We start from the raw sequence: 22,980 nt of genomic DNA, 5'->3' as shown, positions 1-22,980 counted from the left end.
TACTTATATTTTCCAACCTCAGCTGTGCTTCTCTTTTTCCTTTCTTATCACCTGAGAATATTTTTCCATTGATTTTTAGAGTGAGTGGAAAGGAGGAGGAGAGACAGAGAGAGAGAGAGAGAGAGAGAGAGAGAGAGAGATTAACATCTATGTGAGAAGACACATCGATTGGGTGCCTCCCACAAGTGCCTCAACCTGGCTGGTACGTGCCCTTGACCAGAATCGAACCCACTACCCTTCAGTCTGTGAGCCAAATCGCCTAGGGCTCAGCTGTGTTTCTTATAGGAAGAAACACAGTGTCTTCCATTACTTGGCCTGCCGGAAGCCAATTCCAGCATGTCATAATTGCAAGTTTCATCGAAAGGTTGATGGAACTTGGGGACTCAACAAAGGCTGAGTCACATATGTTATTGCCTGCTGGAATGGCTAAATGCATTTCCCCAAACCTGAAAAGGATGCATTAAATTGATTGTTTGCTGCCAGACAGCTCAGGGCATCTTAATCTACATGTTATTGCCTCCTACTGGCTAAACACCTGAACAGCCATAGACTATTCTCCATCCTGACAATGCTTCTGTATGGAAACCCTACCCTTTGAAGTGTATATCTCCACCTTGCCTTAGGACAAATTGTGTTAATAAAAAGCAAGGGTCCTGAGACAAGGAGAACTTAGCTTCTTTAGCTAGGCTCCTCTGACCTCCAATGCCTTTCAAAATTATCTTTCATCTCTGGACTTTTACTTAAGTTACACACAGCCTTTCTCCAGATTGCTGAACCCTTCTGAATGCAGGAACAAGAACCCCGACATTGGCCTCAGTTTCTTCTTCTATAAAATAGGGGTGATAATAATGAGGTGAATTTAAAGTGGCAGTTAAATCTCTGCCATTGAGAGGTGGAGGGTATGTCCCCTCCCTTGAACATGCCCCAGGGGGCAGTTTCTGTGACTACTTTGGCTGATAGAACATAGAGGGAGTGATGTTGTTCCAGGGCCCAGGCCCTAGAGCAAGGCAGCTCCCACTTCCTGTCGCTCTTGGAGCCCTGAACAGTCGACCACCCTGAGGCTGCCATGATGCGAGGAAGCCTCAGCTGCCAGGAGGTCTGTGTGTGGAGGGAGAGATGCCCAGCAGCCCCAGCCCCTCCGGCCCCAGCCACTAGTGCCGTCCCAGCTGAGGCCTCAGACACCATGCAGCAGAGTGAGCTCCTCTGGCTGTGCTCTCTCCAAACTCCTGTCCACACTATCATTCACACAATAATAACCAATTCTTGCTTTAAGCCACTGAGCTTTGGGACAGTGTGTTAAGCAGCGGTAGGTAAGTGCAATAAGTGCTTGTCTTGCGGAGCTGTGTCAGTTTTACGGATAACCCTCCAAAACACCAGGCCCAGAACTGGCACCGAGTGAGCCATAGTGACCATCATCATTACTGCCCTTTGCATTTCATTTTCATAGGACAGTGTTTGAGAAATGTGGGCAGAGAATCCTCTCTGAGCCCACAGAAGACATTAAAATCCCTCGCACCTGACTCACGTGGGAGTCCACAGGCTTCGGGATTGCTAATATCCCTAGCTTAACAAGTCAGGTGCCAGGAGAGCCACTAAGCCCCACCATGGCTGGCACTTCCATTAAACACGTGCTCTCTTCAGTGAACGAGACGTGCTGGCCCTGCATCCCAGGGACATCACAGCACGCACAGCGCAGCTCCACGCTTGTCTTTTTTTCTCTCCTGTAAATCTCCTTGACTACCTAAACTCAGCAGGCAACTAAACACAGTTGCATTTAAAGAAGAGATCTTCTTTAAGTGCAGCTGTTGACACCCAGACTCCACGGGGCAGTTGAGATCTCGCCAACCAGGCTGAGAACCTTTCCAGCTCTCATGGTCCCCAGAGCCCCCAAAGGTCCTTCTCTTTTGGTGACAGGTATTTAGGAAACACTTCCAATGATGACACTAGACCTCTTGGGACCATTTAGGCACTGGTAATATTAAGACATAAAATATCCTTAGTGTAGTAGTAATCGTACAGAACTGAAAATTCCAACAGAAGGTGTGTGCTGATCCATTAATCTATCACGTGCAGGCTCATTACTCTCCATCCTTGCTGCCATTGGCACCTTCTGGAGTACTGGTCAACCTGCTCTAACTGATTAGTCATCCAGCCACCACTCTGACCTCTGTAGAATCCTTCATCCACTCTTAATGTCACTGTATGATCACACCATTCCCTGTTTCAACAGCTTCAGTAGTTCCTCAGGGACAGGAGAAAATGCAACAACTCCCAAAGGTGGGATACCAGACCCAGCTTTCCAGACCCAGGCCCTGGGTGTGCCCCCACCTGCTGGACTGAAGACAAGGGGCCAGTGCTTTGCCCATCCCCAGAGGCAGGGGGAAGTTGGGAAGTGTGAGGGAAAGGAAAGTGAGGATGACACAGCCCAAAGGTGAAGGAAGCAGATGAACCCAGCTTGGAGCTGACGTGAGGATGTTTTGGTTGACTTCATCATATTTCTCACAATCCACCTCTGGCTCCTAACCCGGGAATCCTGAGATCAGGTTAAGTTACCAGGACTGGGACAAATAACTTTGGATAATGTGCTTCTTCCATTGGTTCTTTGGGAACTGCTTGGAAAAAAGGCAGGAATAGATAAAAGTAAAAACTGGGAAGCCAACACTTGGGTGTCTCCAACAGCTATGACCTGGCACTTTAGTCCTTATTCCCTGCTCTGCCCCACGTCATGTTCTTGTGTGCCATGTTTCAGGTTTCTCCTGCCACTCCAGCTCGTGTTTTCAGCTCCTCCTCGGAATCATGGCAAACATCTCCAATATTCCCGCAGGCCTGACCCGAGCTTCTTTTGTTGACCTGGCATACCGGCCCCAGCTCATTTCTGTTCTCCTCACTGGCCTCATTATCCCTGGAAGGACACTCCTTGCGTGGTTTTCTACCACCCACCAAGGATTACCTGGGGACAGAAAGACAAGTGAGCTGTACATTTTCATCTTGTAGGTGGCACGTATAACACCGATGGCTACACAGACAGATGGTCATGAGGGTGTAGTGTGCTTGCAGATGGTTCTAGTTCTAGGGAGAGTTTCTACATTAGCAACAATTTTCTCTCTCTTCATTTCCAGGGATTTTGCTTATCCTACAGAGAGAGATCCCACTCCTAGGTCAGTGTGATGAGACAGCAACAATCCTCCTGAGGAAGTAGATGTCCTGGAAGGGCTTCTGACAGCTGCTGCCTTTACCATTGTAGAACTTTAATGTTATAGTTTTGATGTATAAATACAAGACTGTATCTATAAGCTAGGTAAGCATGAACTAGCAGGTGACTTTAGAATATAGGATTAAGTCTTTGGTATTGAAAATAGTCTCTTCAGTATATTCTCTTACTGAATTATAACCTATATCTTACTTGTTAAAAATACAAATTTATAAAAATGGAAAAACTAAACGACATTAACTTTTGTTGTATCAATGGATCGAGACAGCTTGGTTGTCGTTAGAAGCCTTACTGCAGGCATGGCTTCCCACCTTTCACTGGCTCCGTATATTTCGGCCGAATTAGTGCTCTGAGCTCCCAGAGACTGGCTTTGGCTGCCCTGCTCTTCAGACATTGAACCGAAAAGACATACATCTTCTCATTTGTTTCCGGGACTATCTGTGTGTAATTTCCCCAGACAAGGTTCTTTTTTTCTGCCTCCGGAGTAAAGAATTCCCTTTCTGTTTCTTAGACAAGCCATGGGTGTCTTTGCATAGAGAAGCTCTTACAATTAGCTTTGCTCTTGACAATAATTCTGGATAGAGAGTTAGAGTAACATCATCAAACATGCTGAATTGAATCAAAAGATAGTTTTTTGAAGTTAGAGTTCTGCTGACTTTATTGCTAAAGCTATGATAAAATCTGTTGGCTCTGTTTCAAATTCTGTAATATTCTGTAACTTTGAATTCTGTCTGTGGCAATTTGTAAAGAATTCAGGCTTTCTGGTGGGTAGGGGAAATGAGAGAGCACACTCAATGTTTATTTATTGATCCAGAACACGTTTGCAACGTACTGAGGTCTAGGATGTGGACAGAGCATGGGCGAGTTAGACACTCTTTCTTCCCTGGAAGAGCTCCCTCTGGAGCAAAAGTGACAGGCAGTAAATAACATGTTATAAAGTGACAAATATGGAAACTGCCGCCAAGGAAATGGAACCTGCCTAGGGGTGAGTTAGGGAGGGATGGGCATGAGTGTAATTTCAAACAGCTCAGGAAAATGTTAGCAAGGTGAGAGTCTAAGGAAGAGGATGTATGGATTGATAAGTAAGGTACTGAGACTGGGAACCTGGTGCCCAGGAACTCCACCTATACTTTAGGCATAAATGAGGACCAGTGATAAGCAACCAGGCACTTGGACACTTATCAACTGAATAAAAGATGCTTGATTAGCATGCTACAGATTACATCTCAAATCCTGAAAAACTGGCAGAGAAGATTGAGGAATAATAACATAAGAATTGGGGGAAAGAAACATCAGGTAACTCTGGTATTTTTCACATTTGAAGGTTGGTCTTTAGAATGAATGGTTTTGGAATAATCTGTGATTCCTATGTGGTTATTCTAATTATACAAAGATGAACTGAGGACAAACTGTAATTGGGAGAAGGAAATGGAGGGAAGAAGTTGACTGGAAATAGAGCCTTATTTGGGTTGACTCTTGAATTGTAAAGAATTTCAGGGGAGGGTTGGATGCTTCTTAACATCCAACAGTAAGATTAAAACAAAACATAAACAGTGCTCATCGCTCAATGTGGTGCTTGCTGCTAGAGATGACATCCACCCCAGCTCATGCTGGCCCAAGGGTGACAAGGATGTGTAGGACTCTTTTTAAAACTAATTTAGAACTCATTAGGGGCCACTGCCTTTTCCTCCTGTTTGAGAGCTGGCTGGGATCCAGCCAAGAAGGAACATTCCATTAAAGCCTAGGACACTAGTTTGTAAGACAAAGGAAAGCTTTGTGATACAAATAAACACACACACACACACACACACACACACACACACACACACACACACCTCTGTTAGGGAGAGCAGGGAATTCCCAGAGAAGAAATCGGTTTGTATTGAGGACTTTAAAAAAATACCTCTACAAAAAATTAGAAAAGAAAGAGAAGTTAGGAGAGACAGCATGCATTTGAGGAACTCAGCTCTAAGGCCCACTACTTATGGGGTAATAAATAGTACAAGGGAATAACTTGTGACCTAGTGAAATAAAAATTCTCTCCGTAGTATTTCTGATTTTACACCATGGCTCTGAGATCCAGCTGACTCTTCATAAAAAAATACCATTAAGGTCTAATGTAATGGATTATGGCTAGACTGTCTAGGCAGGGGAATACGAAAAGAAAATACTTTTCCCATGCCAACCATTGTGTGAGAGGGCTGGGGTGAAGGAGCATGACACTGAGGCAAATGAACTTTGGTGGAGAGAGGAGACCATGAGGTTGGCCACATCAAGACCCACCTGTGGTTAAGTCAATAAGATGAACTCCCTGATTGGCACTTTACTCCCACTTTTTCCTCAACAATATAGTTTGTCCAAAAACATCCTTGGATACATCAGAAAAGCAAGCAACCTTCTACATGGAGGTTATAAAGTAAATGGTTTTGCTATAAAGTAGAGCAATTTAGGGTCTTAAACTTGGATTGGCTTAACAAAAACCATCATTTCAAATACTTGGTAGACTATTTTCTGCATGCAGACTGCATGTTTGGGCACTTACAACACCTGATAATAGCCATCATTATGAGAACACTCCAGGGACAGGTAATTAAGACCCTTTCATAGGAACGCAGCCGTGTGTTTATGACTTATGGAACTAGGAGGCAATCTGCCTTTCATTAGCACATAATAACATCTCACTTTTATGGGACATTCCTTCGGTTGATTTTCTTAATTAGATTTAACTGAAGGATGAAAGTCAACTTTTGCTACACAGAACTCTGGAAAGGAAGACCACTGTGTTGAAAACAATAACTGAATGCTGGAGCCACATACATCAAAGATACACACAAATAAGAGAACTGTGTTTTTTAAAAATCCCGAGACCAGGGAAGGCTAATGTAGGCATTCTGTCTTGTTCCTGATATGAAGAGGCTAGTTTTTCAGTGTTTCATCATTGAGTGCGATATTAGTTGTAATTTTTTTATTTGTTCATGAATGAGACAATATTGTTAAGATGACAATATTCCCCAAAGCAATTTAAAGATTTAATGGAATCCCTATGAAATTTCAATAGCTTTTTTTTTTTTTTTTTGCAGAGATGGAAAAACCAATCCTGAAGTTCACATAAATTGCCAGTGGCCCTAAATAGCTAAAACAATATTGAAAAAGAAGAACAAGGTTGCAGTGCCTATATTTTTACACTGCAAAACTTACTAGAAAGCTACAATAATCAAAATAATGTGGTATTGGCATAAGGATATATAATAAATAAAGGTATATATAAAATTATATATTTATTGATATTGGAATAGAATTGAGACTTTATAAATAGTTATACATCTATTGTCACTTGATTTCAACAAGTGTGTCAAGACCATTCAGTGAGGAATAAAATAGTTTCTTCAACAAATCGTGCTGGGACAATTGAATATCCTCAATGTAAAAGAAGAAAGTTAGACCTTTATCTCATACCAGATACAAAAATTAGCTCAAAAAGGTTTGAAGACCTAAATGTAAGACCTAAAACTATAAATCTCTTTGAAGAAAGGTGGGAGTAGATCTTCATGACCTTAGACTTGGCAATGGTTTCTTACATATCATATAAAAAATACAAGCAAGAAAGTAAAAATAAATAAATTGGACTTCATTGAGATAAAAAACTTTTGTGCACCCCAGGACACAATCAAGAAAGGAAAAGAAAACCCTTAAAATCAAAGGAAATATTTATAAATAATATGCAGGAATACCTTGTTTTATTGTGCTTTGCTTTATTGAGCTTCTCAAATACTGCATTTTCTTTAATATTGAGGCAAGACTCTCGACCAGCAAAAAGATTATGACTTGCTGAAGGCTCAGATGATGGTTAGCATTTTTTAGCAATAAAGTACTTTTAAATTAAGGTATGTATGGAGTTTTTTTTTAGACATAATGCTATTGTACACTTAATAGACCACAGTATAGTATAAACATAACTTTTATATGCACTGAGAAACAGAAAAATCATGTGACTCACTTTATTGTGATACTTACTTTATTGCGGTGGTCTGAAATTGAACCAGCAACATCTCCAAGGTATACCTATGTCTGATAAAGGTCTAGGACCCAGAATATATAAGGAAATCATATAATTCAACAGCTAAAACACAGAACAACCCTATACAAAATGGACTGGAAAAAAGTTGTCCCAATAAGATACACATATGGCTACCGAACACATGAGAAGATGTGCAACATCAATAGTCATTAGAGAAATATAAACTAAACTATAGTGTGAAACCAATTCACAGCCCCTAGTATGGCTATAACTTTAAAAAATAGAAAATTACAAGTGTTAGCAAGGATGGAGAAAAATAGAAACCCTCATCCACTGCTGGTGGGAGTGTAAAGTTATGCACTTGTTTCTTAATAAGTGAACCATAGATTTATTCTATGACCTAACAACTTTCCTCTTAGGTATATACCCCAAAGAATTGAAAACAGTTGTCCAAACAGAAACTTGCACATGAATGTTCATAACAGCACTGTTTGCAATACCCCCAAAATGAAAACAACCCAAATGCCCATGAGTTGATGAATGAATAAACAAAATAAGGTATACAGTGGAATATTATTCATCCATAGAAAATAATGAAGTACTGTTAAATACTACAACATAATAAGTGAAGAAGCCAGACAGAAAAATGCAATATACTGTATGATTCCATTTAAATAAAATATCCAGATAAACCAATCCATAGAGACCAGACCACAGATTCGTGGGTTCCTGGGGCTGGGGGAAGGGGTTTAGGGAGTGGCTGCTTAAAGGATATTCATCTCCTTTGGGGATGATGAAAATGTTCTGGGACCATATCATGGTTATATTTGCATAGCACTGTGAATGTACTAAATGTCACTGAACTATACACTTTAAAGTGGTTAAAATGATGAGTCTTAAGTTATGCGACTTTAAGCACAATAGAATCAGTATTATTCAAATGGTTGTTTATAGACATTGTCTGTCTACACCTTATTGTGTGTCAAATTTTTCTGAAAGTGAATAACTATCAAAATGCACAGAAAACACCGTGACTTAAATCATCATTATTTCTGTTACTTTATCAATAAACTCCTGGAAGTTGGAGTCAGTGCACTTATCTCTGCACTTTGCACAGTGCCACTTTCATTGTCTTTCATGTAATAGTCCCTAAAGTCAAATGCCTCACAAAGGAGAGGGGCCCCAAAGATGCATCAAAGTCTCAAGATGAACAATGACAAGCAGTATGACCACCTTCTATTATTTTTTGAGCAACCACTCTGAACCATGCACATTCATCATTTCTAATCTTTACAACAATTCTGCAAGGTGGATAGCACAGGGGACTATGCACCACTAGGAATGATAACTGTTCAACTAATACCTAGAGTGAGTTAAAGTGAGAATATCATAGATGATGATCCAAATGCACCTTGAATATTTTATTTATTTTTAAATTATAGTTACTGGGGTGACATTGGTTAATAAGATTACGTAGGTTTAAAGTATATATTTTTATGATTTGTGACCTGTAGATTGTGTACCTACCATCTAACGTTAAATTAGCTTCCGTCACCATATATTTGGCTCCTTTTACCCTTTACTACCCATGTACAAAATTTTTGTTGTTGTTGTTAATTCTCATCTGAGGATATTTTTTCATTGATGTATAGAGAGAGTGGAAGGAAGTGGGAGAGAAAGAGAGAGGGAAACATCGATGTGAGAGAGATACTTTGATTGGTTGCCTCCCACATGCGCCCAGACCGGGGCCAGGGATCGAGCATGCAACCGAGGAACATGACCTTGACCAGAATTGAACCCGGGACCCTTCAGTCCTCGGGCAGACGCTCTATCCACTAAGCCAAACCAGATAGGCCCCATAGTACAAAAATTTATTAAAAATGGATCAAAGACCTAAATGTAAGATTTGTAACAATAAATTCACATAGAAGAAAACATAAGTACTAAAATTATGAATCTTGGTCTCAGAGAAGATTTTATGAATTTGAATATTTTAATGAAAAACATATAAACATATTTACTCATCAATCTTTTTATAAGGAACCAGGAACTTTCTTTACTGATTGGTTCACCAACTTCTTGCATACATCTCACTTGTAAAGCATGGCCCACAATTCCCAGTTTTGGTTTCTCTTAAGGAGAAGGAAGAATGTAGAGATGCTGTGAAATCATTAGAGCTCCGATCCCTTCTACATTTTTGTCCCCTGTCCTAACCAGTAACTTAAGTTCTCTTACTTATACCTTACTCAGCAGCAATATTTTCATCACCTTTTATTTTTTTTAAGTATATTTTTATTGATTTTTTACAGAGAGGGATAGAGAGTTAGAAACATCGATGAGAGAGAAACATCGATCAGCTGCCTCCTGCACACTCCCCACTGGGGTGTGCCCACAACCAAGGTACATGCCCTTGACCGGAAGCGAACCTGGGACCTCCCTAGTCTGCAGGCTGACGCTCTATCCACTGAGCCAAACCAGCCAGGGCTCATCACCTTTTATATTGTCTTCCCAACACATTCAACTTGGATTTCATGGAGAAAACACTCTTTAGAAACATTTTTAATAATTGTTTTGTTTATTAATTTTCTCTTTTTAAACATCAGCTTTGAAATTAATTCTATAATTACAACAAAAAGCACAACCAACATAAATAAGGTTGAGAATTAAAACAACTTAATGGGCATACAACTCAGCTGGTGGCATCTTTCAAACTTTAATGTGTACAAGAATCAACTAGAGAGAGAGAGATTTTATTGAAACACAGATTCTGATTCTGCAGGTCTGGAATGGAGCCTGGAATTGTGCATCTCTAACAACCTCACATGAGATGCAATGCTTATGGTTCACACTGTAGGGAGCAAGGTGCTAAAGCACCAAGGTCATGGGCATCAGCCAGCATATTTCCATGCGGAAATGGGAGAGTCCATGAATCCAGGACACTGATAAATGCAGGTCTGTTATGAAAGCTTCTATTCTACTAGGTCATGATTCTCATTACATAAGTGGGGATATTGAGCAAAGAGAAGCTGAAGGACTTACCCGAAGGGGGCCAGAGGGGAGTGGGCAAGCAGGAATTCAAACACACGTCTGTCTGCTCCAAAGCTCATACTCTTTCCACCGCACGTCTAAGAAAGCTAAAGCACAGAGCACAAGGCACCCCTAGAAAGGCTGCAGGAAATGACAGCTCTGCCCAACTTGGTCAGATGAAGCAGCAAAATGAGAAAGCAGTTCCCACAAGATCTGTGTCTTTCTGGATTTCTTACAAATCATTAGATGGGTCAGCTAAGGTACGAGATTTTACATTCTCTTCCTAAAATTTATATATTGTCACAGAACTGTGGGCTTCCAGAGTGCCAATTACTTTTTAATTATTTTTAGCACCACCCTTCTCTCCAACATCTTGCTGCTCTTCAGGTGAATTAAAAGTGAAAAGTGAATTTATTGGCCCTCTGTGGTCTGAAAAAATGTTCAGAAACCAGGCACAAGTGAACAATTGGGCAGAGTACAGTGATGTTAATGCCTACATCATTCCCTAGGAGAATGGTTGCTCCAGAAATAGATAGTATTGTTTGTTTGTTTGCTTCTTTGTTTGTTTTTATTAAATCAGGCTGCTCATTTGAATTCATATTCACTGCTTTATTATGCTGAAAGTTGCACATGACTTCTTTGGATCTTTGGCTCAATAATCACTTTGATGTTTTATTTATTGATTCAGAAAAGGACTTGCCTTTCAAGTTTGTTATCTCTGATTTCAATGGAATTTTTCAAAGTATTTAGAAACTAGCTCCATAGTACAGTCTACTCGGTTTGAAACTGGCACAAGATTCTGAAGTATTATTGGTGCCCTGGGTGTTTCCTGCCATTTAGTTTCAAGCTAATAAGGAAATGCAGAGGTTGGCTAGAGTTTGCTATGAATATTGTAGATAGACATTTGTGCTGGAACACATTCAAAGAAGATTCTTTAGAGAATGCATTTTATTGTACCAGAGACTTTGTTTTCTTGGCTATTGAAATTATTTATATTTGGAAATCAGAGCTATTTCTCATCTTTGACCAACTGTTTTGTGAAGCCTCAACTTCCATAATTATGCAATCCATCTGTGACATCATTCAGTTGTTTCCATGGCAAAAAAAAAAAAAAAAAAAAATCAAGAAAGACACAATATAAAATGTAATTTTTTGGAAAAGGGCCTATTCAAATCCCTTGTGTTCATTTGAGGTTTTGTTTGTTTCTATTGAATCACAAGTTTCTTATATGTACTTTGAATATTAACCCCTTATTAGATATGGTTTGCAATATGTTCTCCCACCCCATAGGTTGCTTCTTCATGCTATTGCTTCCTTTGCTGTGCAAAAGGCCTTTTGTTTTAATATAATCCCACTTGTTTACTTTTGCTTTTGTTGCCTGTGCTTTTGGAGTCTTAGCCAAGAAATCATTGCCAAGACTAATGTCATGAAGCCTTTTTCCTATGTTTTTTTTTTATAGGAGTTTTACAGTTTTGGGTTTCCATATATAAGCCTTTAATCAATTTTGAGTTGGCTTTTGTGTATAGTGCAAGGGTCAAATTTTATTCTTTTTTTAATCTGGATATCCAGTTTTCCTGACACCTTTAGTTGAAGAGACTATCCTTATGCATTTTGATACCCTTGTCAGAGAACAGTTGACCATATTAGTGTGGGTTTAAGTCTGGACTCTATTCTGTCTCATTGGTCTATGCCAGGTGTTGTATCATACTGGTTTATAGCATACTATTCTAATCACTATGGCTTTGCAATATGTTTTGAAATCAGGAAGTATGGTACCTCCAGCTTTGTTTTTATTTCTCAGATAGCTTTAGTTATTTAGGGTCCTTTGTGGTCCCACATACATTTTAGAATTGTTTTCTCTTTCTGCAAAACGTGCCATTGAAATTTTAATAGGAATTGCATTGAACCTGCACACCTCTCTGAGTAATATGGACATTTTAAAATATTAATTATTCTAGTCCATGAACATGGGATCTCGTTCCATTTATTTGTGTCTTCTTTAATAATTTCTTTCATCAGTGTTTTGCAGTTTTCAGGGTGCAAGTTTTTCACCTCCTTAGTTGATTCCTAGTGTGAAAAGGCAACCTATGAAATTGGAGAAAAGAAAATGTTTGCATATAACTCTATATCTGACAAGGGGTTACTATTCAAAATATATTAGAAACTTCTACAACACAATAACAAAAAAAAATAACCCTCTGAATTTAGAATGGGCAGAAGTCCCGCAGGGGTAGGGGGATGGGATGGACAGAGTCAAGGGGTTGGGGTCACTGATGGTGGCTCCTAGAAGCCACTGGGAGGGGAGGAGGTCATGGGAGCAGCTTCCTGGAACCAGCCCAGGCTGGGGAGCAGCCGCAACTCCTGGGGCAGGGCCAGGGCTTCCAGGGCTTCAGTGAAGCCCCAATGGTCCCCATTTTCTGGAGGTCACTGGAGTTTGTGGTGACGGGTCCTGTAGCTGCACCACTGCCTTCTCCCCATCCTTCATCCCCCTGGGCCGGGATGATCCCTCCTCCTGTGCTGGGCCCCAAGGTGTCTGGTCTGCTCCAGCAGTTGCACCTGCCACACTGTCCCCTCATTCATCCTCTTGCACCTTGGGTGGCATAGGCACCAAGACGTCCAATTGAGTGGTCTGCCACTGGGAAGCCAGCAGCCTCATGACAGCAGGGTTTTCACAAAACAGTCTATAAAAAGACCTGTTAGAGCCATTGTTGCACCCTACGCAGGATATACACACTGTGGGCCTTTTGTGCTGCTCATGCTTACAAACCAGTGGATCCATCTATTACTCAAAGAACTTTCATCCTTGGCCTTCTCATCATGTGCCCCTTTCTCTGGAGGTGCCCTTGCCAGTGTGGATATATGGAGAACACCTCTGTGTGACCTTGTACCCACCAATGTATAGAGAACTATGGAAGGCAGGAATGTCCGAACACAAGTCTCTGCAGACTGATGAAGGTGAACACAGTGTTGAAATGCATTTGCCTTATGCAGCTAAAGCCTGGGAAAAGTCAAAGGTTCTCTTATAATTGCTACACTCAATTCCAGGGGGAGATTTATAGATCCACTGAACATCTAGATAAAATGGGTGTGAGTATTATAGAATGGCCCTGTATCTTTCAGCAATTACTTGAAGAAATACCATAAATACCATATGTGGAAGCCATCCCAGGGTGTCAGTAAATGCTATCACAGCGCTCCAAGGGAATAGAATGAATATGAGCTTTTCCTTCTTGAGTTACGCCCAGTCAAGACAGCGTAGAGACTGGCAAGACAGTTCAGTGAGTTATGCAGCTGGACCACTCATGGTTCTCTGAAGCTCTGAGTCCCCAGGGATGCCATCTGCACAAACTCACATTCTATTCCAGCTCTCACCAAGATACCTGTCCTGGCTTGGGGTAATGCTGACATCTCAAACTAATAGAACTTTCTTCTCTTCTAGTATATGTAGTGCTTCCTTAATTTCAACTCATTAAAAAAAGTTTATAGTTTCAGGTAGTGGAAAAAAGGCTGGCATCAAATATTTTTATTAAAAAAAAGAAAGGCCATGTGAAGGCCCAGTTGTGGCCAACAGTTTTTTGAAAGTAACTTGTAAATCATTTACCCTGGCCTACATTTGCACTCTTAGCAAGCTTGTGCACATTAATTCTGCTTTAGTTTTGCAAATTGTATACAAACAAAAAAGATGGAAACTTTTTCATAAAGAAATTGCATTTGTGAATGATCTATATTAGAATATAACAAATATCCTGTTATAGTCAATTGCTACTTGTGTTCTCCAGTCCCAGCAAGCCAGGAAGTCTTGAACAGCCACCTTTCACTACTCACTATATTCCCCAAACCTAGTATTTGTAAGTAGAACTACCTGCTACTAACTTAGGGGTAGACTTGCCAGCTCCGGGGTACTTATTATGGAGTATTTTAAGCTTGCTGTAGAATATTCTGGACTCAATCATACTTTTCTCAGAGATAGCATCTTGGTCTTAAGTTAAAATTTCTGACTCTTAAACCTGAATGACTTTTGAAGATAGATCACTATATTTCTTCAAGATGATAGGAAAACTTGGGAAGATCTTCATGGGATACATGGGGGATTACTTATTTTTTTAAATATATTTTATTGATTTTTTAGAGAGAGGAAGGGAGAGGGATAGTTAAAAACATCGATGAGAGAGAAACATCAATCAGCTGCTTCCAAGTACATGCCCTTGACTGGAATCGAACCTGGGACCCTTCAGTCCGCAGGCCGATGCTCTATCCACTGAGCCAAACTGGTTAGGGCAGGGGCTTACTTTTAAAGACACTTATTTGTATTAACATGACTGACATAAAACAAGATCTGATATATGTGGGTGATAAAGCAAGCAACAGGTGTAAATCTAATTGTGTCACTAATTTGGGAATAAAACATATTGGTCATTCTCTGCATTAAGAAGTGATATGATCGCATGAATTTCATGTTATTTCTACATGTTATTTCTACATATATTTCATGTTATATTTCTACAATTTCATGTTATTTCTACATATGTTACATTGTATATATGTTGCTACTTATATATTTGGGTATATGTATATATGTATGTGTATATTTGTGTGTACATATATATGTAATGTACTTTTTTAAAGTTTGAACAGATAAGTCTAAGCTGTGAATTAAGTGACTATAAATCTACCACTTTTATAGTAAATCACTGAGGTATTCTTTGGCAGTGAACATAGATTTCACATAATTTTATTATATCCTTTAAAGATAGCATTAGTATTAATTAAATAGATCCACAGGTAAACTGTATCTTCTGGGAGGATTTTTGACATCTTTGTTTATTAAACTTGGCAGATATTAAGTTAGTACTTTCATTGGAATAAACCCCCTTCGTATGCACCACAACTTAAAATATAACCTAGAGATAAAGCACTTTGGCACTCCATGCCATCCTTGTAACTTAACACCACAGCGAATGCTACAGCATCTCATAAATTTATTTCTTAAATACAAGTATGACTCTTGAACTCGATCGTGGTTTCCATGTTCACCTTGAGCCACATCCAGGATTTCAGTTACTCACCATTTCCCTCCACCAGCCTCTCCTGGCAATCACACGCGGTGTTCAGATAGCACCATTTGTAATAATGCAAAGTAACGGGCAGACATGATTCCTGCACCCTCCCCTGGTCTCTGAGAAGGCAGCTCGCAGTCTGTACCAGGTGACCCGAGACTCGGCAATGACAGCCAAAGTAATGGCAGGACAGGAACTGAGTCAAGCTGGCATGTCCCCTGGTAAGGAGACTATACACAAAGTCCGGGTTTCACACGAGGCAAGGGCCTGATGGAGCACCCGCTTCGGAAGCTCCCACTGCATCTCCTTGAGCAGCCCGGCCCTTGCAGCCCGGCCCTGTGTGGTCTCTGTTGCTCATCTTCGGAGACAGCAGACATGCCAGAGTGAAGCACCATCTGCTCACCCCTGATAGAGACAGCCTGAGCCAAGTCGAGGGCCCCACGGAGAGGAAACTGTGGAACCAGGGGCACGCTATCGTTTATGTGGCATTGAACACAGGCGCCATCCCATAGTCCTGCTGGTAACAGGACCGCTTTCCATATTTGCCCGGCTGCCCTTGTCTCCTTAGCAGGTAGGAAAGCAGCAAGCATTCCCCACTCGCCCAGAAAACAGCGTCTGACCACCATCTGTGTTCCCAACAAGCTAAAACAACAATAGTTTAAATTACTTTGATACTTTAATTACAAGTACTTTTCCACTCAACATCTGAAAGTTTGGATTCTCTCCTTTTTTGCATCAAGGCTGTCAAGGTGGTTAAGGTAAATCGTGGGTCTTTTTTGCTATGTACATATCTACACCCAAGTCTCTTCTTTATTAATAAAAAGTGTCTGGTCTGCAGTCCCGAACCAACAACCCTCTGCCAGATTCCAGGCTGTAAAACACGGAGAGGAAACATCTTCAAAGGGGGACAGGAAGCAACCACAATAAAAAGCTGTAGCTTGTTATTCGCTTCTCCTAAGTTCACCTCAGAAACCGAATCATCATTAAGAGGAAGAAAAGAAGAGGGCCTCGCTCGCCCCCTGCTCCCTCCACCCAACGCTCTGCGGTCTTAAAGTGCAATTACTACTGTGAAGGCGCCCGGGCCAGGGACCCGACTGGACAGAGTTCAAAGCAGAAACTTCAAACAGAGCTGCTCATGACTCGGGCTGGGAGGGGGGCGCGGCGAGGAGAAAGGGCAGGATAGTTCCTGGGCACTCAAGTGCATCGGAAGCAGTGCCCTCGCTTTTCCTAAGGAAAAAAAACACAACCTGCCAATTGTAAGGAAACCTGGTTTGGGTCACATATAACTTTTAAAACTTTCTATCTGAGGATATTCCAGTGCAGTAGAGTCAAAAGGCAGGCAAGCGCAGCAAGCCACGGGGGACAGGCGCTCCTCCCAGGCGCCCGGCTCCTGTACTGGTGAGCCCTCTGGTCCTCGGAGAAGTCCTCGGGGCGGGACACAGAGGACGCGCACTGGACTAAGGGCATCTGGTAGGACGTGGCTCTCTTCTCGGGCCTGTCCGGGCTGGACCCGTCGCTGGGCCTCTGGCCGTTGAAGAGCAGATAGCGGCCGCGGGCGTCCTGTTCCATTTTGAAGATCTCGTATTCCGTGTGAGGTAGCTTGATTCCCAGAGCCACGCAGCCATTGGTGTGCGTCACATCCTGCTGGACGCCCACCTGCCAGGAGCCCTCGGCCCCGCATTCATTCCCATTGAAGACGTTGAGGAGCGAGGCAGTGGCCGCATCCATGGGGGTGACCTTCATGTGATTCACTGCAAAGGAGAGAGGACAGTTCCGTGACGCTCAGGGAGTGAGCGCGCGGCGGGTGCAGAAGGCCCACGGAGCACCTGCTCTCAGCACTGCATCCCCAACAAGGCCTTCGGACCTAAACCAACCCTGATGCCCACCCACCTGACCACCGCCCGCGTAAAAGCACCCTCGGGTGGAAGGATCAGCGTGCGGCTCTGGCTGACAATCACACCAAATGTACGTCGGTCAAAATGGCCTACATTTGGCGTACACAGCCTGAGCCCAGATTGCAATGGATCGCAATTGTCTTTGGTGACACTGACTCTTTGGGATTGACAAAATATTCAATAAAACTGGAAATTTTTTTTTTAATGAGAAGATTTTAAGGTTTTTAAATAGATTTGGTATCAAATACCGATACTAGTTAGAAGTCTTGCAAATTAATTCTGGCCCATAAATTGGGCAACTAAAATAAATTAGGCTGCAAGCAAGAAAAATGAATACATACATTAAATACAAATCCTTGAACTAATAAGAGGACCTTTTTGGAAGGTCTTTCCAGGGGACCGCATTCTGTGTGTACCAAGAGAGCTTTGGGGTCGAATCAGACAAATGTGTCCATTCCCTTGGCCACAGCTATCAAAGGTCCATTCTTCTTGGAGCAAATCTTCCTTTCTTAAGAGGAGGACTAAGATGCCCTAGGACTTATCTGGGTCATCAGAAATACTTTAGAGTAAATAGACTGACCACTATCCTGGGCGCAGTCATCCCCAGGGTCCAGGCCAGCCCTCTTCACCATGACAGGGCTGACTCCATCTTACAAAGGTGTACAAGCTTTAAAAAAATCTAGACGTAGAGCCCAAAAGACTCTCTTCCTGATTGACAATAGCCCAGTGACCCTCATTCCTCACCTTCCTCGCTCATTATGTATTCTAAGCCTCCCATCTTCGAGCACGTGACCATTTCCTCGCGCAGGAGAAGCCCAGCTTGGAAATGACAGCTCCGAGCCCCTGAAGTGTCCCTCACACCTGCTTTTTATCGCTCACTAAAGGAAGCACAGTGCATGCAGTAAGGGTGATGTTATCACAGGGGTAGCTCAGGAGCTGCACAGAAGAAAGGCAATGCGCAGACTTGAGACTTCACTCTGCGTAGCATACTCCTGGGCCACACCTGGCACCGTGCACAGGGTGTGGGCTCCCCGGCCCCACCCTGGCTGGCAGAGAGGAGCTCAGAGGCTGTTGTAAATGCTGACCTTGGGGCAGAAAGCGCTCCCTAATCTCTTCTCCAACATCTCTAGCAGAAATGAGGACCTTTCCCTCGGGTTAACTGCCTCAACAAAAGTCACAAAACTGCTCCCTCTCCCTCACGCATCGGGCTGTTTCGTTGGGATTGCAGGCAGAAGACCTACCTTTGAACACAAACTCAGTTCCCCCCATGACCCTGGAGGAGTGCACGCCCCGGCTGTAGCGGCCCTTGGCGTAGATGGTGAAGGTGGGATGCTTGCAGACGGGGTCAGAGTAGTGGTAGTAATGCCCTTCCCAGGTGTTATTGTTGTCGTGGAAGATGAAGTGGCGCGTGAGGAAGAGGACCTCGGGCCGCACCTCACAGCGCTGGCTCACCCACTCGCCGTGCAGGCCGACGGTCAGGTCAGCCTTGGGGGGCAGCAGGGGAGGGTGGTGCTCATCCGACCGGTGAATGATTCGACAGGCGATGCAGGCATGGTCGTGGTTCTGCAGCCAAGAGACAAGCACAAGGAGAGACCTGACTTACGAGAGTGCAGTGCACATGTGCTTTCTGCAACGGCGAGCACCGCAGTGGGAGTGGGTGAAGCCCCTGAGCCCCAGGACTTGTGTGACCTGGGTCCCCAAGAAGCACCTGGAGCCATGCTACAAGGCACAGGCACACGGTGTGTATGTGTGTGCATGTGTGTGTGTGCATACTCACAAGTGCACACGTGTTTGGCCGACATAAGAAACTCACCTAAATAGTCCATAAAGAGATATAGTCTCTCTTTAGAATCCCATTACATTTTCAGAATGCACATGCTAGACACTCTTTCAAAAAGAAGGATTTGCATCACCTCATATCCATTAGGATGGCTACTATAAAAAAGTAAAATAAAACACCCGAGAAAATAACTGTCGATAAGGATATGGAGAAATTGGAACTCCTGTGCACACACTGCTGGTGGGACTGTAAGATGTTGCAGCCACTATGGAAAAGAATTACTATATGACCCAGTAATTACACTTCTGATTTATACCCAACAGAGTTGAACCCAGGGTCTCAGAGAGATATTTTTCACCCTGTTCATAGCTATTATTCACAATAGCTAAAACATGGAAACGACCCAACGTACATTGAGAGATAAGTGGATTAACAAAATGTGGTCTACCCATACAATGAAATACTATTCAATTTTAAAAAGTGAAGGAAATTCTGACACCTGCTACAACATGGATGACCTTGAGGATGTTATGCTAAGTAAAATAAGCCAGACACAAAAGGACAAATACTGTGTGATTCCACGTACATGAGGGACCTGGAGTAGTCAAATTCATAGGGAGAGGAAGTAGAATAGTGGTTCAGGAGCTGGGGGAGGGGGAATGGGGAATTAGTGTTTAATGAACAGAGTTTCAGTTGGAAAGAGGAAAAAGTTCTGTGGATGGATGATGGTGATGGTTGCAAAACAATATGAATGTACTTAATGCCACTAAACTGTATACTTAAAAATGGCTAAGATGGTCAATTTTATGGTATGTGCATTTTACCACAATTAGATATTTTTCATTAAAAACAATTAGAAGACAAGACACACAAGCGTTTTTTGTTTTTGTTTTTGTTTTTTTTTAAAGGACAGCATTCAACTGCTGTGGATGAGAAAGGGAGCTGTCCAGTAGAGCAGGGATGAAGGAGGGGCCTGCGGAGGGCAGAGCGGAGCCTCAGAAGGCGGCAGACACCCCTTCGCCCATTTGTGTCTGCCGGCTTTGGCTTCGGGTTTGGGAGGTTTATGGGCTCTTATTATGCTTCCTGCTTTAGAGCTTTAAGCCATCTAATGAGTGTGAGATAGCTGGGGCTCCCCTCTTGCTGAGTCTGCCTTCTAACACTAACACAGGCCTGGAACAGGTTTGTGGCTAGAAAACCTCGTAGTAGGCTGGCCAGACACTGTCAGCCACGTAAATGCTGGTGGTCAGAGGGCTCAGAGAGTACATAAAAAGCTGGCAGAGTCCAGGTGTTTGCCCTACGTCGCAGCTACCTGCGAGCCTGCCTCCCCTGGGTGTGGGGACCATCTATCCCTCTGCTCTTCCCCCTCCCACACAGGGGGCTGTAAAGCCAGCTGGGCCAACAGGCACTGGCCATGCTATAAGCAGGACTCAAATCTGATCATGCTCTGGTGGCGGTGCCAGCTGAGGCTCAGCATTCTGGTGGACAGCCCACGGACCCAGCCCTGCACTCCCCTGCCCAGGGGTCCATGAGGTGCAGCAGCTTGCTGGCAGGCGGGCACTCTGACAGGCATGCAATTGTTTCCTAAAGTCAGAAAACAAAGCTCAAAGCCCTTTTCATCCCCAGCACTGACTCAATGAGATGTAGCTGCGGCTGCTGCTCAGAAAACACTCAGTCGTCTCAGAGAGCAGTGAGGAGAGGGACTTCCGGCTGCCAGCTTCTACCTCCTCCCAGGAGAGCTCAGCGCTCACTCACTGGGTGCTGTGTTCATTAGATGGGCTACAGCTGTGATTCACGGGCTAGAAGGGTTCCTTCGCTAACACCGTTTGCAACTAGGGGACGATGAGATCAAAGGGACAGCCGCAGAGTGAGATGAAGGCAGAGGACCCGCTGTCCTGGGTCCCCGTGCCTTGGTGGGCCTATGGTTTCCTACAAAGGGCGCCAGGGCACACGGGAGAAGCTGCTCAGCAGCCGTGGTCAGCAGCGCGATGCTGTCTGAAACCTGCACACAGCCCATCGGGCCGTTAACTGCACAGAAAGAGACAGTTCCAGCCAGGTCCTGAGGGCCATTTGCCAGGCCCAAGCTTTCAGCAGCGACTGTCGCTTAGCAGCTGGTGACTGGGGCAAGTTATTTATCTCTTTAGGTTTCAAAGTCGTCACCTATAAAACGGGGGTCACCTATAAAACGGGGATCGTTATATTTACGTGCACAACTGCTGCAAGAAGTGAGCAGCAGATTAAGGTGGTTCCTCCTCGGTGCTCCCTGGCCACTGTGAGCAGAGTTTCTCAGAGTGGCAGGCCAGGGGGTGGGATCACATACATGCATGGCCTTCACAGGGAAACTAAATGACATGTGCCACACTGCATGTGCCACTACCTTTCAAATGCACGTTAGGGTGACTAAGACACACAGTTAAAAGACAGCATCACCAAATTCAGTAACTTTGCCATTATGTATTTTCTTAGTAAACTGCCAGGAGGTGAAAGTTCCTAAAAGGAACAAAAACAAAAACGTTCTGAGACTCTAAATCTGAGGTGGGAAGCTAGTATGAGTTAAGTGTAACATCATATTAGCTGCCACACCAGGAAGTGGCCCCTTCACCGCTAGCAAACCCCACCTATTGTCCCTGCTCCCCGACCCCGGCCCCACGTGGCCTGAATAAACCCAGCCCAAGCTCAGATTCAGATCTTTAGATTTCACGGGCAGGAGAGGGTGTCCCGGTGCCGATGCCTGTTAACAAGGACACTGAGCTCTGCAGGAGGCGGCCTTGGAGATAGGAAGGACCCGAGGAGCACGGCTCCCCGCGAAGAGCTCCACGCCACTCCACTGGCAGCTCAGCAGCTGGCAGCTCCCTAACCGCTCCTCCACCTGCTCGCCGGGCAGACCCTAACCGGCCTGCTTACTTCCACGCCAGCCCCGCCTCCACCTCCCCTTCCTCCTCTGGCCCACACTTGCTTTGCCACCTGTAATTTGGGAATTTAAAAACATCAATGGTGACCACTTTATTTCTGGTCATTCTAAGAAGGCGTGAGCCTCAATCTCTGAAAAGATTTGTTTCCTCCAGCACCAATGATCAACTCAGGAACTGCCCAGGAACTTTGCAGATCAGAAAAGGAACAGGTCCAGTAAGGGGAGCTGGGCACAGCTGTCAGGCCCAGGCTGTTCGAGGAAGGTGCCACGCCAGCATGGTAGCATCTGGTGTTCACGTGGTGCTTTTGAAAACAACGGGGCACGGGTCTTGAGCTGAAGTGTTTCTCAGCAGAGAAGAGCAGATCGGGTAGTTTGGGGGAAGCGTGCCATCCATCCATGCATCAGTTGGGTGTGTGAGGATTTAGGGAGGGAGTGGGGGACCCTTGGGTATTACTGGTCTTGCCAAATTCCTACACCAGTTACCTTTTTTTTTTTTTATTGTGGTAAAATAAACATAATGTAAAACCTACCAACTTAACCATTTTATGTGTATGGTTCAGTGGTACAAGGTACATTCACATTGTTGTGCAACACCAACACCATCTATCTCTAAACCTTTTCCATCTTTCCAAACTGAAACTCAGTATCCATTAAATAGTAACTCCCCATTCCTGCCCCCAACAAGGCCTCGGCAAACACCATTCTACTTTCTGTCTCTATGACTTTGACTACTCGAGGTACCTCATGTAAGTGAGATCACACAATATTTGTCCTTTTTGTGATTGGCTTCTTTCACTAAGCATAATGTCCTCAAGGTTCATCCATGTTGTAGCATATGTCAGAATGCCCTTCCTTTTTAAGGCTGAATGGTATCCCATTGCATGTATAAACCACATTTTGTTTATTCATTCATCTGTTGGTGGACACCTGGGTTGCTTTTAATTTGGGGCTGTTATAAATACTAATACTATGAACATGGATATACAATCTATTCCAAACCCAGCAGTGGAATTGCTCGATCATGTGGTACTTCTATGTTGAACCTTTTGAGGACTACCATACTGTTTTCCACAGCAGCTGCACC

At 43.4% G+C, this 22,980-nt stretch overlaps 1 protein-coding gene and 1 pseudogene across 2 annotated transcripts in view; one reads left to right on the top strand and one right to left on the bottom strand.

Annotated features, from left to right (window-relative positions):
* Nucleotides 1-12,982: 12,982 nt before the first annotated feature.
* LOC307107114 (protein MEMO1-like) lies at nt 12,983-13,969 on the top strand (annotated as a pseudogene). Its single transcript has one exon. The product of its transcript is annotated as a protein MEMO1-like (transcript).
* A 1,072-nt stretch (nt 13,970-15,041) lies between these two features.
* APCDD1 (APC down-regulated 1) overlaps nt 15,042-22,980 on the bottom strand; it is a 30,339-nt gene continuing 22,400 nt past the window's right edge. Inside the window, exons 4-5 of the mRNA XM_079784085.1 lie at nt 18,450-18,771; nt 15,042-17,064 (exon numbers count right to left, since the gene is read on the bottom strand). Of these exons, the coding sequence (XP_079640211.1) occupies nt 16,613-17,064; nt 18,450-18,771 (774 nt within the window). The 3' untranslated portion in view covers nt 15,042-16,612. The remainder of the gene's footprint in view (nt 17,065-18,449; nt 18,772-22,980) is intronic.

The sequence above is a fragment of the Cnephaeus nilssonii genome, assembly GCF_951640355.1.
Source record: "Cnephaeus nilssonii genome assembly, chromosome: 11".
Lineage (NCBI taxonomy): Eukaryota > Metazoa > Chordata > Mammalia > Chiroptera > Vespertilionidae > Cnephaeus > Cnephaeus nilssonii.
This window is presented reverse-complemented; position numbering and strand designations above follow the sequence as displayed.